Genomic DNA, 16,569 nt, shown 5'->3' with positions numbered 1-16,569 from the left:
GCTGGTCAGTACATAGCACTGCATGTGAGCTAGCATCCTGGGCTTCCCATCATACTCTGCACAGCTCTGCAGTATGCTGCACCTTGTGTGGCCTGAGATAGCTAGCTGAGGTATCTCTGCACAGGACTGTGCTATTATATGCACACCAGCAGTAAAATGCAAACTCTCCTTTGAGTCAGCTGACTGTTTGCTGGCTGTCTGGTGACTGCTTTGGTGGGTGTCTAAATACTAATGCGGATAGATAAACCACACTGCCCTGAGAAAGGTTTAACTGTATCTAGCCTACAGAGAGAGGATGAGAGAGATGTGGATTTTCTTGGGTAATAATTGCTCCAACAAAGACGTCGCTTGCAGAAAGTGCAGTTTGCTCATCTTATTCTCCTGCATGTCCTACACAGCATAACTGTAGAAAAGCTGAGCAAACAAAACTCTCCTCTAACTTGATTTGGAATGATTCCACAGATTTTTTGCTCTTGCACAGGAGAAGGAAAACAGTCCATTTATTTTTATTAATGAAAATGAAATTACAACAAGGAAATAAAAGCTTTAGAAGAACTCTTCCAAGTGCCTGACAGACCAAGTTTAGGGGCTAAAAACAAACACAACAACCCAAAACAGACTGTCTTGCCAATATAAATCAGGAGTTGAAAATCTGAACTAGTCAACAAGCTGCTGACAGAGACATCCTCAGCTCATCTAACCTTAAGCTCTGTAGGTAAAGAAGATGCTAATTGCCAGAGCTGCTGAGGTGGAAATGGAGGGCCAGTAGGACAACTTCTTTTTGGCTGGAAGGAGCCTGGAAGGTTCCTCATACAGATTCCTCTGCTTCCTCATACAGACACACCTTCTCTAACACTTTCAGCCACCTACGCCCTGTTGCCACCTATGTAGGTGGCACTGTGTACCAATTTACCTGCAAAGGTAAAATGAGGTAAATACAGGAGATGAGGAGAGAGTGAGATGGACAACAAGCACAAGGAAGGGGCTCAAGTACTGGAAGGTCTTTCCTATGCTCACTGAAGCCTTTGGAGCTTTCTGCTGTTCCAGTAATAGCTGTACTGTGTAGCTGCTGCAGCTCCCACTTTTAGTCGAGAAATCTGCATTTTAGCTACAGATAAGCATCAAATTAATTTCTATAAACTTCAGGCTCATTACTAAAACATCTCTTGTTAACATCCTCACGCTCCTTCTCTCTTCCAAGTATCTCGTCTCAGTAATCATTGCTCTATCTTTGAAGTTTAGGTCCACTGGGACTTCTCCAGCAAGGCAGTACATCATATTTAATTAAATAAAAATTACTGGGGCAGATGATGTTACTGTTCATTAACTTGTGGGAGAGTTAGTCTCATTGCAGCAGCTCTCCTCTGAGTAGATAATGCAAGAGTGCCATATGCCAGATGTGCTTCAGGCTCCTTAGAGAGAGCCTGTAAGGACATAGGATAACACACTTTCCTCACCTTCAGCAGCTGCATGCTTTACTGACTTATGAAATAAGCAAGCCATTAAGAGCTGGGCCTTTTCCTCCCATAGCAGTAAAGTTACAAGCAGGGAGTAGGTAAGTAGTTCAATTTATTTATTTATCCTTCCAATGTCTTAAGTCCGTAGCCTAATCACTGTACAGTAACTACATCACTGGCAATCAGCACAAGCAATGCACCTTGGAGCTATGACATGAAAGTAAATGCACTCACCTTGTTAGTCAGAGGTGGACCGTCAAGGCATCTCTGCGTGGAAGGTGGCACTTGGTAGATATCTTGCCCTGCTACACCGTGTCCAGTGGGTATTTGGTAAATTCCCTGATTCATATGGGAGGGAGGCACCTGGTAGACAGGGTCCCGGGCTGAGGCATGTGAGCTTGGCACTTGATAGATCTTCTGTTGGTTGAAGGATTGATGTGTCAGTCCTGAATTGGACATATCTTGGCTGGAAGGACTGTCCTGTACCACTGGACCTATCAAAAGCTTCACGCGGTTGCCTGGGACAATGCCTTGCCGGCCATGCAGGGAGCACAGCCACCATCCTTCGAGGCCTTCAGTGTTCTGCTCTATCACGGTCAAAATGTCTCCCTTGCGGAAGGCCAACTCTTCTGCACATTCGGGGACATTATCATAGAGAGCTCTTGCCATAAGATTCTGTGGAAAAAGACGGAGAAGAAAAACAAATGAACAAACATAGCAGACACTCTCCAAAACTTCAAGCACGTTCCAGGTAGAGAGAAGAAAAGAACTGAATTTGACAAAGAAGCGTGCAGGAAACCAAAATAACAAAGAACATGATGCAACTTAACACAGGATTCCTCTTTCCAAAGTTGGACAAGTGAGATGCTGATGTATTAGCAACTCTGCCAATTACAATCCAGTAATACAGTGTCCAGTGGAAGCTCTTCGAATGGTTTCTTTCTTGATTCTGTCCTTTCCAGCAGAGCACTGCTCTCAGCTCTGAGTGTTCTTGTTACTTGGGGCTTGCAGCCTCACTTCCCTCCATGGATTTCCCTATTAATGTGTATGATCCATGTATTGCTACAGCTAGCTAGTTGATATTTTAAGTCCAACTTGAGCGAGACTCCAAGTGATACAAACTGTGGATCACATGATGAGGGGAAAAAACAGCCTAAAATACAACAGAATCTACATCCACTTGAGGTCTGTGAGGTTCAGATGTCTTACTGAGAAGCGCCATGTCTTCTCATGGATTGAACTGGCTCCTTTCCACTCTTGCTGCAGGCCTGTATGGTGTGTTTCAGTTCCAAATTATTAGCCAAGCTTAGGTATTCAGTGGAAAGTAGGCAGGCAGTACATGCTGACATTCTTGGATTCCTCACAAAGGCTGCGAACATTTCATTTCTTGGCTCTGGTGATGTTTCCAAATGTCTTGGCAGGAACTGTTCTATGCCTGCCTGCTTTTTGGTGAAGGCAGTCAGCAGAGACAGTTATAAACTAATTGTAAGCACCTGAAAAAACACAGGGAGCCCCATATCTGGAGCGTTCCAGCTAAAGTATTTGGATGCAAGACACAAACCGAAATGGTGCTAATCCACTGTAAGATAGGATATGCAGCTGTCTTGAAAGTTTATCTATCATAGGGACAGTGGCAAGTACAGGTCAGTGTTTTATCTATCATATTTATCCTCCCTCTTGGACATAGCACTTTTATTTTCTTCTCCACTTGTTACATCTTTTCCTGTTGTTAAAAAATAGTTTAGTGATTCCCCATCCTTTCTGTGCTTCATCCATTTGACCATGCTCAGTTCAGTGTTTCTTAAGTGTAGCATACACTTAAGCATACAACCAGGAGGCTGGACGATGGGGTGATTGGTGGGTGAAGAAAGAGAAGTTTGAGTATCACATAAAAGGTAGATGAGTATGTTTTTCTCAAGACGTGGTATTGAAATAGGGTGTATGAGATCAGTTTTTTCTTCTCTGACTGGGAGATCAGCTTTCAAACATATGAGAAACATTGGCTTTGCCTTTCATCAGCATCATTAAGGAGGTCAGTACAAATTAAGCTCTGGACTCTGGCAGGACTGCTGTTTTGAGCTCAGCACTACGAGCCACAATTCTGAATGAAGTCTGCTCCATTCATCAATCAACAACACTGAGAAATACGCATAGAGAAAAAAAGCACAAAGCAATTTTGCCCATGCCTTGGCAGAACTTCCTTAGCATGGTTCAAGACAGTCGTCCCACTCTTGCTCTCTTGCTGGGCTGAATTTGCTGCTCAGCTGAGCTTTTCAATACAGAAAATCTCCTGTCTGGTCTGGATATTCAAGTTAATCTCTCATCTTCCTACATTTCTTTTGAATGCATCTTTCACACAAGAAAGCTACTAAGATGACTGGCTGTGTAACTGACCACTTAAACAGGGCTTTTGCAGAGAATGGTGTTTAAAGGAGAATGAAAAACACAGCAGGTCCACAAAATGAGCAGGCTACACTTACGATAAATGCTTATTCTCCTATACTTTGTTGGTTTAGGGTATTAAAAAAGCCCGATTAGCTTCTACATCACAGCAGTTGTCAGAACAAAGAATGGGACGGTGGTACAATAAGAGCAGATGAAAGTTCCCATGTGAATTTTTTTTTCCAGTTGCTCATTATCTCTGTCCCAGTGACCTTCTGACCACCTGGCGTACAGCATGTTAATACTTTCTGGATGCGTTTCAAGAACTTTGCTGCAAATAGCTTCAGATTCTTGTTGTCAGAGTTAACTTGGGCACCAGCATGTGAATTATACTAATTGGTTGCTGCTTGTTTCACAGCAATTTTCCCAAAGTCTTTTGAATGGTCATGTCACCAGCATCAGTCACTGATGGAGCAGTAAAGTAGGCTAAATATTTCTCCATGTAAGCACTGGGACCAAAAACAACACTGCTTCCTTGCCAATTACACCGTGCTCGTGCTAAGCAAACCTCCTGTGCTGAGTACTTCCCTGACTCTATTCTTCCTTCACACGATTTCTCAATACAAGCTGCAGAAACAGTGTCACAAATGTTCTCATTAGTCAGCATAGTTGGCCTTCAGGAGTAAAAAAGCAACACAAAACAGTCACCACAGAAAGTCATCAGGAAAGCTTCTGAAAACCACAAAGCTAACGTTAACCTGCTGTGGCAATCGAGCTGGTGGTCTCTGCTTCTCTACATGCAGAAAGAAGTTTCAATCAAAGACTCTCCTCAACGCTTGCAGGCTTTATCTGCCCACTGATTTGACAGGCTTGACTAACCTTGGGATACTGCAGGCATCTGGTCACATCTCACAGCATACCATTTGGCTCAGACACTGCAGAGGGTGTCTTAGTTTCAGCTGGAACTGAATCGTTTCCTTCACAGTGTCTGCTATGACGCTACATTTTTGGTTCTCAGAGAAAAATAATGTTGATAGCATTGATAGCACACTGATGTTTATAGTTTCTACAAAGCAGTACTGTACAGAGCCAAGGCCTTTCTCAGCAAATGGCCCAAGGAGCTGAAAGGTTAAAGGATTAGGACAGCTGACTTGAACTGGCCAAAGAGACAATCCATGCCATCTGACATCATGCAAAAGGAGTTCTGAAGGGGGTGGGAGCTCATCTTCTCTCTTCTACTGCTAGGGGAGTTAGCTGGGCACTGGTCAGGGGGTGGTAAGCAATTGCTTGTGCATCACTTGTTATATGCATTCATATATATATATACACACATATATAGTCATGTCTATTATGCTTTTCCCTTTCTCTGTCTTAGTGAATAGTTACAAATATCTGGAATTATCTGGACTTGCCCTTAGAGGCCTGGTTCTATTGCTCATTTATCTGTGAAGCACCAAATAAGTACTAACATGTAAGATGACAAGGCAATGGCACAGCAGAGATCTTTTTTGCACGACCAAGTGCTAAAAGCCCTCAGCCATTTCCTAAAGAAACTGGTAACAGAGAAAGGGCTGATGAGAATCTTGTCCTGGAGCTTGTTTATGCAAATGTAAAATTGCACAAAACTCCTTTTATATTTTCAATATAAAAAGAAAAAGGAAAAAAAGAAAAAGAAAAAAAAGAAGGATGTCAGATTCAGAGCTCCAGATTCAAGTTCTGTCATTTCAAGGGAGAAACAATCTGATCTTAGGTAAGGATAACCTAGGCTGTGCCACAGAAATCAGCCAAGCTTCATAAAATGAACTGAAGAGCTGTTACAGCCTTCTTCGAGGAAGATGAAGGATGGTCCACCTAATGAAATGCTGTATGCAGTTGTGCTCTCTTTGAAAACTGAAAGCACCTGTGGTCTAAATACAGTTTTGTTCCCCTGAGCCTTGTGTCACAGAAGCCACTCTTCAGTTCAATGACAGCTTTGACTTTCTTTGACTGGAAAGATTCAGTTTGACTTTTGAATCCTCGTGTCTTGTTAGTAATACTGCAATGTTTGAAAGCCTAACACAAGGTCAAGCTCCCTCTGTGTTAACATTCTGTACAGACAAAACAGACACACAAAAATTCAACCTAATTTTTTTAATTCTATCCCTAGGTCCATTAGTTGGACCTAAAACCAATATGAACCTACAGATCTATTAGATGAGCCCTGGAAAGGATCCTCTCTCCCAAACTTACAGGAATCAATGGCTGTCATCCCCGCAGCTGAATATAAACACATGAAAATACCCTGAAGAATACGATCTGCTTTGGCTAGCCTTCCCTGCAGCCAAGGGGACTGACAGAACTCTGTTCTTTGTGGTCTGAAGGATGAAAAAGCTGCTTGTTAATGAGGCTGAGCGGCAGAAGAGGGAACGGCTAAAGAGAGCAGTGGAAACATCTACACTTTCTCTTAGAGTAAACACAGCCAGTGACGTGGGTAACAAGAACGTGTGAGGTGCACGCAGCCGTGGAAGTAAACACGGGGATAATAAATGACACACCATGAGATTAAACACAATGGTCTCCTTAAGCCTGAGGGCTGCGGTGCCAAGCTCCTCGCACAGGGCTGCCTCAGCCAGCACTGCCATCAATGAGTGCTCATTCATGGGAAAGGTTCGACCGACCGTGAGCTCAAAGAAGTTCAGTCGCTCCCCTCAGAGGTGCAATCTGAGGACGTTCCATACAGGGTTGTGTGTTCTGACTTCTATTCTGGTGGTTGGTTTTGGTTTTTTTTTACTTTTTCTTTAAGTATTGCTTCTTAGGCATAGAGTTTATGTGAAAATAGAACCAGGGAAGTCATCTTTTCTCTTATCTGAAAAGAGGTGGGACCCCTTATCTCTATTTTTGGACAAACAGCTTCTTAAAATTCCAAATGGCATCTCTTCTACGTTAAGATAGCTTAGGAAAAGGAAGGAAGAGAGCAACAAAAGAAGGAAAGCTGGGAGAGACACCCTGAAGGAGCGGCTATGCACAAACCAGTATCTTTGTCTCGGCTGAATCACTCTGAATTCACCATCACAGAGTATTTTTGTACAGATTCTTGTCTCCTTTTGGTTTTCATTATCCCTTGCTTCTGCTTTAGGTTTCTTTAAAGCAGATCATAGCTATTAAAGCATTTATATATCCTTCTATGGTTGCAGGCCTAACAGTAATGATTTGCCCTTGAGAAGGAATGCTCTAAACATCCAATAAAGAGCTACATTCTGAGAGAAACCGCTTGACTACAAGCAGTATTGGTGGAAGAGGGTGAAGTTCATGCTCTATTGCACCTTCACATGAGAGAGCTTCACTGCAAGAGCCACTGGGCAGCTTAACATTTGTGCTTTTAAGTTCCTGTCTCCCTTCCTACTTCTTGTCTCTGCCACCGAAATAAAGAATCTGCTGTTCTGTGTTAGCAAGGAAAGAACCTGTTGATGCATGGTAGGTTACAGGGCTAGCTCAGTAAGCAACCTTCCACAAGGCTTATTTAATACAAATTGACATAGGTCAGAATAAGCCACTCTGCCTTGGAAAATGTCTTTTGCTGGTCTCCTCAAATAGGGAACAAGACAGTGAGAACAGCATTTACATGGGAAATGGACTGCAAAATGGTCCCTTGCTGCTTGCTGGTAGCAGCCCACAGGCTGGTAACAGCTGATTGTCAGCAGCAAGCTGGCTGCAGGTACTTTGTTTTATCTTAAGTCAATAGTTACACCACCGAGGAAGCAAGAAATGCTACCACAACTTGTATGAAATGGCTTGCTGCAGCACCGGGGTGCTGCTGTTACCACAGTTACAGGCAGGGAAGCAGAAGAGCTTTGAGAAGCCCTTAGCACCCAGTTCAGGCTGTGGCTCTGAACTTCAAGGACTGAGCTTCCTTGGATCACAGCTAAGGACCAAAGAGGGAGCCTGGTTGCAGATGCTCAGCGTCATAACGTTTCAGACAAATGCCACGGTTGCACTTTTTAGGCTCTCTCTTGCTTTTTTCCTCCTAAGAAAACAAGCTTGCTTTTAGGGCAGACACTTTTCTGGTTAAGTGTTACTAGCCAAAATAATTATGAGTCCTGTTGGCTGGAAATTAAGGCAGTTTTCCATGTACAGATTTGGAAGATTGACTTTACAGCTAATGAGAGAGCAAGCTAGGAGGCAACAGCCTGAGCAGAGCCCTAATAAGGACTGTTCTTCCACCCTGAATATACTCGTGGTCTGGTCCTGTGCATTTCTGGAACGGAGGCTGCCAGTCATGCTAGAGTATGCCAAGCTGTCTGGAAGTTGTGATGTGGAAAATCTTGGGTCTGCAGAAGGGAAAGGCAAGTGTATTATTTCAGAGATCCACTGAGCTGTCCCAGCTCTTCTGTCTGGCCTGAACTGCAGTTTGCTCCAGGCTGCTTTTTGTAGTGCGATCAGCTACGCAGTAATGCTAAGAAGTGGGAATGTCCCCTCCTTAATGCTTCACAGTGGGGTAAACCAAAGAGGGTGTGATACCTGTCACACTTTGGCTATGTACAGTTTATGCAGGCACAATATTGCAGCCAGGAGGGGTGGCAGGCAGCTAGGTCTCGGGCACTTCATGCTCCCCCTCAAAATGCTGAGGTAGTCGATCAGTTTTTCCAAGATAGGGATTCAAATGTTAAGTAAACACACGAGAGACCAAAAGCTCTCAGCTCCAAGGACATTTTTGTTTCACCATAGCTATTCCATTTTAAGCAAATAGGAGACATTGGTGTGTGCAGGTTTTTGCAGGCAGTCAGCAAAGTACTTTGCAAAACTCTTCTCCAAGCTGAACAAGCCCAGTTCTATCAACTTTTTTTTTTTACAGGAGAGGTACTCCAGCCCTCTGATCATCTTAGTGGCCTTCCTGTGGACGTACCATAAACGCCACTGCATCATATAAGACCTGTGCAGTGCATGGTGAGAATTCAGGGAGAGCTCAGCAGAGGCAGAGACTCCTCCTCACCTTCTGCTTACCCTCTTTGCAATGGGACCGAACAGGCCATAGCTGGCCTAGAAAATGGCCTGCCTGAGGCAATGTACTTTGCTCAGCATCAGGGAACACCCATGAGATTCACACACTGCCTCCGTACTGTCAGACCACCCACTCTGTTTTGGAGCTATCATAGAAGGCAGATCTGGTTAGTGACAGCACAATTTACAGTGAGGCGGAGCAGTGATCCACTGATCACGTATCCTGATGTTATTCCCCTGTCCTCTTGAGCTTCTGGAATGCTGAAATCCCATTTTCTTTGCTCTTTCTGGGAATGCAAAACACATCCCCTGACCTCTTACTTTCAAGACTTGCTGATATTTTGGGAAACTCCACCACACCTAACTCACAGTTTTCTGTATGGTATAACCAGTTTCCTTTCCCCCCACCCAAGGAAGGGTGTGATCTAGCTCCATGACTTTAAAAAGCCTTTTCAAATCTGTCTGAGGGCTGTGTGCCTTCTGTGACATCAACGGGAAAAAAAAACACAAGAAGAAGGGAAAAAATAAAGCATGCAAACAATAGACTCGGTGTAAATATGATCTCACTGTGATTAAACCACAGTACATCAAAATCAAAGAGCATGTGGAAAACCTAACCTCCTTCCCTCAGGCAAGCAATTAAAAACTTACTGAAAGGAGACTGGATGATGAATGTGTAAGAATTGAAGAAGCAAAGCAGAAGGGAAAAAAAAAAAAGAGAGAAAGAAAGAATGCAAAAACGTGTGTTTTGAGTTCTCAGTTTTACATTTTCTGGCACTGGTGAGCAGCCTTCTCCCAGACAAATTTTCCTTAAAAGAAGCCCCTGCTCCCAAGTTTAACCCTTCCATAGACAGTGCCTTGGGGAAACAATCACAGCTCAACTCTTGAGAAACCACAACTGTGTAGCAATGAGACTTCAGCACTCTTGCAGGCTTTTGTCTGATGTCTTTGACTTTGGAAACTATGATTTATTGATTTTACTTCTAAAACTGAACCAGGAGGTGCTCCTTCCATCTTTCTCCTAAAGTCTCCTCCACAGAAGGGAAAGCCAGCTTTCCCTGTAACTTTACCATCACCCACCAAGGTCAGTACAGAGTAGCTGCAACTTGTGGTGATGCCCTGAGAGTTCAGGTTGCCAGCAGCACAGCAGGGGACAGGAAAGCAAAGCTGATTGCTGGTTAGAGGGAGGGCAAGAGGGCCTGGCTAGCAGATGAGGCACAGGTCCCACCTGGTCTTCACCAGACCACTTGCTAAAAGCCAACAAGCATCCCAGTACAGCTCAATTTTTGGCAAGCTGACATTTTCTAGGGAAGCAGTTCCCTAGAGATGAAAGCAAGGGAGTGTGTTTTGGCTAGTAATAGTTACCATGCTTATTCTCAAATTGAAATAAAACTTCATCTGTGTTCTCGACTGCATGAGAGAACGGTTCATGTGAAGGGCTGCAAATGAGAGGAAGAAGGATAAGAAAGGAGAGAGGGAAAAAATGAGGCTATATCAGCTTGTAAACAGGCCTTTCTATAATAATAAAATGCTTAGGGTAATAAATCAACTTTTATCTGAATGTAAAGTCCCTAGGACAAGGGCATTCATCAACCTACTACTGCAAACTGCATGCTAAGCAGGCAATGTACACTTCTAGAAGCTTTGCACTTAACTCTTTGAATTAAAAAAAATAATAATAATAAATCCTTGAAGAGAATCACAGAATTTTCATGAGCTGTGCTTCCTTCCCACTGCCTACAAGTAAGCCAGACTGGAGGAACTGAAATCCAGTCCTAAGATGGCTCAGCATTTTTTGAGATTAGTTGTGATCAAATGATTCACATTATTTCATCTGCTGAATTCTTCAGCTCTGGTGTAAGCAGTCCTGTTTAAGAAAGGGCTTCTGATGTGTTGACTGCATTTCTGTAGAGTTAAACCCACTCTAATTATTTTTCCTTTTCCAGGCAACATAATCCATTCTGACTGCCAACGTAGCACCTTTAGAACAAATATAAAAATGGAAAGGCAGGAATAGGCTTCATCCCTACAGAGGAAACAAATATGTACAGCTTTTGTCATGCTACGCACTTGAGTTCCTAGGACTGCAAACTACAGCTTTAGCAGTTCTGGTTCTTGTCAAACACAAGCTGTGTCCAAATCTGCTGTGGAAAAATGAACTCCTTAAAATTAAGACAGTTTCCACTACTGTAATGTCTAGACCAATAGGCAAAAGAAAAAGGTCACTTGCCAAGAGTAGCCTGTGATAGGCAGCAAAACGCAACGGCTGTACTCTTTACTGCTGTAAAGAGACCCAGCTTCTCTGATATGAGAGCTGCAGCCATTTACAGGCAGCAAGGAGTACCTTTAAATGCAGCTTTACTTAGCAGTAGTCTCACTTACAAATATTTATGGCGTGTGTTCAGCAATATTTGTTTGGCAGTACGGTCCCAGAGGACTGTCTGATTAATCCTGCTGCAGACCTACTAGAAAAGCATACTTTGGCAGTCAGAATACTCTTGTAACAGAAGAATATTCACTGCTTTCCTGGGTATTCAGAGAGCTTGTATTCCATCAAGAAGCATCTTATAAATGGCTTTCAAATTTATAATTCCTAACACAACTGAATGTGGGCTCTTAGAAAGACAGATTGCCTCTCCAGAAGTTCACCTAATATCTTTAGTAATGGCAATGAAACCCCATGCCTCAATCACGTTTTTCTACCCTACACAGGCAGGTAGTTCACAAATAGGACACCTAACTTGCCCGAAGTTGGCCAAAGAAGCCAAACAGATACACCCCATTCCAGTAGTTGAGTGCAGAGGTTGTGTGCGAGTCAGAATTTCCTCATTTCAACTTTTACTCAGGTCACTCGCCACACCTGACCCTAATGCAATGACTCTGGTATTTGTAATGTTGAATTGCCTAGTGCCTGTTGCTTTACAACCAAATAAACTTTTCCTGAGACACCACACGTAGGAGGTTCAATGTTCAGTGATAAGATATCAGTACAAGTACAATCTTTTCTAACCCTGACTGTTACCGTGCTAAAGATTACGAGATTCCAAAGGTGATGCTGTACACAGCTCTAGGAACTGTGGTCCAGCTGTTAGTACTGAGGTCACTGTAAAACTTCCAGACTTCTCCAAACGCAAGCCTGCATAGTGCAAAGTGGTGGCTGTTGGCTTGGAAGGGCTGCAAAACTTTCCTTCTGCACTTGATTTTTTTTTCCTTTGCAGACGATGTTTCCATGACACCTTGCCATTAGGCAGTTCTCCTGCTCTCTGACCTGGCAGAGCCTCCTCTGATCAAGTCTTTAGATGGCATGGCATTGTTTGGAGTAATTAATGTTGTGTCAACGCGTCTCAAAGCAAAGTAATAGTCCAATGTAACTGCATTCTTTAGTAGACACTTAAAAGTGAAGTGAAACCCCCAGATAAGCAAACACCCAATGCTTCTTAAAACATCTAGGCTTACATTGATTTGGATCGACCAAAAAATACAAGGAAGACTGTTCACATGGCAGTTCTGCTTCCCATCTTGTGCAAGGAACTACTGGACAGAGACAAACTGGACAACTAGTCCTTGATGAAACAGACTTACTAATGAGCAGCTGTTAGCATAAAAACACAGAAGTTTAGAAAACATTCAAAAAAACCCAAACTGCATGCTGCTGTCATCTGCAATGCTTAGTCATGGCTCTTCTCCTTCCTCTAAAACAGGTCCTGTAACATCTCTAAGCCTCTTTCTCCACTTGTAAAATGGAATTAACAGCATCTTGCTACCCTATGAAGTCTTTGGGACTGCAAACAAATTCCGTCATGAGTTTCTCAAATATTCTGAGATATCAGGCCAAACACCTCCCTCAAGTATGCAAATACCTACCTGGCCCTAATCTGGAGACATATAAAGCAGTCCATAAGTCAACTGGACAGCGAAGAGCAGAAATCTGAAAATGACAGTGATTCTCCATCCATCAGGAAGGAGCCAGTCCTACTGCTACTTAGTGCTGCTGATGCTAAATGCCACCTGGCCTGATCCTGCCAAACTTTGTCCATCACCCTCTGTACACACACAGCAGAGAGAAAAATCATGAAGCTTGCATTGTAAATTCACGACTGTAACAAAGACAGCTTTCAGTTTGCCGGTTTGTTTCTCTAATATGTTTTTTTTTCCGAGGTTTTACAGCTCCTATTTACTTCTAGGTTTGATTGTCACTCTGTGATTGCTGAGATACCAAGGAAAGGGAAAAAAAAAAAAAAAAAAAAAAAGGAAAACAAAGAGGACTGGTTAGTAAAGTACAGGCAGTTCTTTTCCCTTTACATGGCCCAATGCTTAAAGTCTTTCATTGCCAGGGTTACAAGCAGCTTTTCACAGGCATTTCTGGTTGGGAATATAGTATTTCTTCCCAGTGACACTATTTTGTTTGTCTTGGCATGCAAGCATTGTAATCAAGTCTATATATTACAGCACTGTGCCTAAGCACAAATGGCAGGCATTTCAAGCCCTATTTACTTAGGTTTCTTCCTTGCCCAACAAATTATCTAAAAATAGATAATCAAGACCTCATACTTTACATCTACGTCATTCCTTTTGGCTTAAGTGAGGTAGGAATGTAGTTGTTCTTTTTCTCTCCTCTTTCACCAACTGTTTGGAAATTTCAGTGAACAGATCAATCTTCCTTCCTCCTTTTCCCCCTCTTTTTTGTCTCATTTGTGAACAGCCAGCAGGCCACAAAAGCCTTGTTATGATAATGCTCCCGTCCTTTTGCTTGTGTTACACTTGTATTACCAGAGACAGGACATAGAGTTACCAGGCAGAGGGAACCTCTCTCATCCATGAAATCTTTTCGATCACAGTTACCCACAGATGTTTCTGTTCCTACAAGTTGCATTTCAGCTGTAACTGCTTCATCCTTGGAATCGCAGTCAGGGTTTGGTTCCAGAAGGAGTGGATTCCACCTTCCAAATGCAAGAATTCTGGAATGGCATCCTGTGAGAACTCGATGGGATGCAACTTTGTGGTACATGGAGGCCATCATCAAATGAGGAAGAGCTCAGGTATTGCCGTAGTAGAGCAGCACTCTACAGGAATTAGTTTCTGAAAGTAGCTTTCAGCCCAGTAGCACTAAGAAATGCCAACAACCAACCCGTATGTATTTGTTGTGCTCAACAGTTCCTGTCTTCCCATGGCTCACTTAAAATAACTTTGTATTCTCCAGTATTTAATTTGAACAGAGTATTTAATTTGAACAGCTGAACAGGCCCTAACCTGGGGTCAATTCTGTCCTTGGTTTACATTCACATCGTCAATGAATTTCACACAGTGTGCAGAAGAAAGAAGCGTACAGACATCTAAGGTTAAATTCTGAACTTGCTGAAATCCACAGGAATGTCTCACTGGCTTTCAGGGGACTTGGACTTGAGTATTCTCTTAGAAGAAAGTTTAGAGAGTGGAATGAAGAATAAAAGAACTTTGGGTGAAAGAATCACAGAATCACAGAATTGTAGGGGTTGGAAGGGACCTCCAGAGATCATCGAGTCTGCCAAAGCAGGTTCCCTACACCAGGTAGAACAAAGAGAAGGAACAAGTTTTCAAAACATTTCTGAGTGAAAAAGAAGATACAGACTTAATAGCAGAAAAGAACTGCAGACCAGAAATGACCCCAGGTTAGTCACACTGAAAGTAAAGACAGTAGTGCTGGAGAGATGCATTCAGGGTCTCCCACACAAGCCAGTTCCTGATCTGCCCAACTCTTATAGTAAGAACCTCAATCAGTTCAGTAAATACGGCCTTATCTCATAGATTATCACAATGAAAGTCAAGAATGACAGCTCCCAAAGTAATGCCACCTGGAGAACACTCAATGCCGCACCTGGACGCTATGTCACCTCTGAAGTGCTGGCATGTTCCCAGGCACGACATGATGTGTTCTATTCCTTTATTTTCTGAATAGAAAAGCGCACGACTGTTGTTTTCCCATGGAAAAAATGAAGACAATAGAGAAAGAAAATAAAGTAAGAGAGACTGAATGAGCAGGTATTTTGTTTATGTTACTCCAGGGGTAAGAAGTAGATCTAATGATGTTTGTCCTACTTAAGCAGAGTAAGGAGCTACTTCACATTTCCCAGGGAAAGTAAACACCCTTATCTGACAAGGTTTTTGAGGCCCAAACTCTTCCTGTATTTAAGGCTTGCTCTTTCTTTGCCCTGTCTTGAATTATGTAATCACTTCCTCAAACCAAAGTGTTCATTCCAACCAGACAGGGCAAGGGAATCATTGCATAGCGGGGAAGACTTGGACATTTTAAACCACTGCCTTATTAATTCCTATTCCAGCAGTGTCACTGTGCTGCATAAGAAGTGTGATCCTACAGCGTAGGAAGGCTGGATGGTGACAAGACAAGTCAGAAAGCTGTTATGACTAAGTGGGACCATTATTTTGCCATTGGGATGCAAGTGTCACTCAGTCACTGACAGCTGGAACGCATCTCACGACGTCTGCACTGACAGCAACACGCTGCTCTATTAGTCCCAGTTGCCTGATGCTTTGTGGTAAAGCTTTCCTAAGCAGGTACGGAGTCTGCCTGAAGCAATCTGAGGGGCAGAGGAATTCGATCTCAGCCTTGAAATGAATCGGCTGTCTGCATCTTATACAAATCCCCTTTCCTGATCATTCTTACCACTGAGCCGCCGGCAGCTTTGAACACGACTTCTGAGCTTTCCAAGTTTGGGTCTGAGAGCTCTGGAAAGTTTGGGCTGAGCTCAGAGACCCAGGGCAGAGCTCCTAAGAGATGCGTGTGCCTGCATCTCATTTTAACCCAGCATCGCAGGGATGCGAGCTCTGCCCAAGTTCAGCCAGAAGACAGGCTTTGCTTCCAAAATCTCCGAGTCTGTAACATGTGTGACACTGCTCCGTCACTTCTTCATTGATGCCAGAGTTATTTTTGGCGGAGAAAGGAAGGTTTTTCCTCCCCTCCCCTTTTTTTTTTCCAATCGCACAAGATTACGGTATGTCTGCACGGTAATCTAATGCGATCTAACGCAGAACCTTGCCCAGACGGCTTCACGTAATTTTAGGGTGAAACTCTCCACTTCTGCATCTTCTGAAGAAAAGTCCAGGAAAAGGTCCAAATCCCGGCTTTTATTTAGCGGTGGAAAGAGGGAGAAGCTATCCGTTCGCCCAATTCTTTTCAAGTAACGAGTTGTATCGTTTTCGTCAACGGACCACCCCGACAAAAGGGGATAACCAGCTCACAGAAAGGGAAGCAGCACCACCTGCCCCGGTCACCGCACACACAGCCCTATTCCAGCCAGCACCGATGAAAGCCAAGCCCCTTCGCTCACCAGCCGAGCGCCCCCTCCTCTCCCCGCGCTCACCTTGTACTTCATGGCTGCGCTCCGGGACGCCCCGCCGCTCCCCGCTCAGCGCCGCATCGCCAGCGCTTCTCCCCGCCGCGCCGTCCGCCCCGCCGCCAGGCTACACCGCTCATTTGCATAGCGCTCTCCCGTTGGACGCTCTCGGAGAGGCGGCCCCGCCCTCTGCCGCTCCCCCGCGCTGCCCCCTGTGTGTCTCGCGCGGAGCGGAGCGGGTCGGGCCGGGGCTGCCCGCCTTGTGGAAGGGCCCGTGTGGTCGTAAAGCCGAGGCAACTCGTGCTGTGCGCGAACAAAAGGCCTCTGTCTGTGGCACCCGAGCCTCTGCCCGTCGCCGGCAGATCTCTGGTCTTTGCGAGGCTCAAAGTGCCCCGGAAGCGTCCCTCAGAATTGGTCTTGCT

The 16,569-nt window shown here is 44.0% G+C and overlaps 1 protein-coding gene across 1 annotated transcript in view; it reads right to left on the bottom strand.

The window, feature by feature from the left end:
* NEDD9 (neural precursor cell expressed, developmentally down-regulated 9) overlaps positions 1–16,237 on the bottom strand; it is a 34,216-nt gene extending 17,979 nt beyond the window's left edge. The window contains exons 1-2 of the mRNA XM_042869278.1: positions 16,175–16,237; positions 1,692–2,132 (exon numbers count right to left, since the gene is read on the bottom strand). Coding sequence (XP_042725212.1) covers positions 1,692–2,132; positions 16,175–16,186 — 453 coding nt within the window. The 5' untranslated portion in view covers positions 16,187–16,237. The remainder of the gene's footprint in view (positions 1–1,691; positions 2,133–16,174) is intronic.
* Between the last annotated feature and the right edge of the window lie 332 nt (positions 16,238–16,569).

Source organism: Lagopus leucura, unplaced genomic scaffold (assembly GCF_019238085.1).
Source record: "Lagopus leucura isolate 7727_CA_CO unplaced genomic scaffold, USGS_WTPT01 Super-Scaffold_100002, whole genome shotgun sequence".
Taxonomy (NCBI): domain Eukaryota; kingdom Metazoa; phylum Chordata; class Aves; order Galliformes; family Phasianidae; genus Lagopus; species Lagopus leucura.
This window is presented reverse-complemented; position numbering and strand designations above follow the sequence as displayed.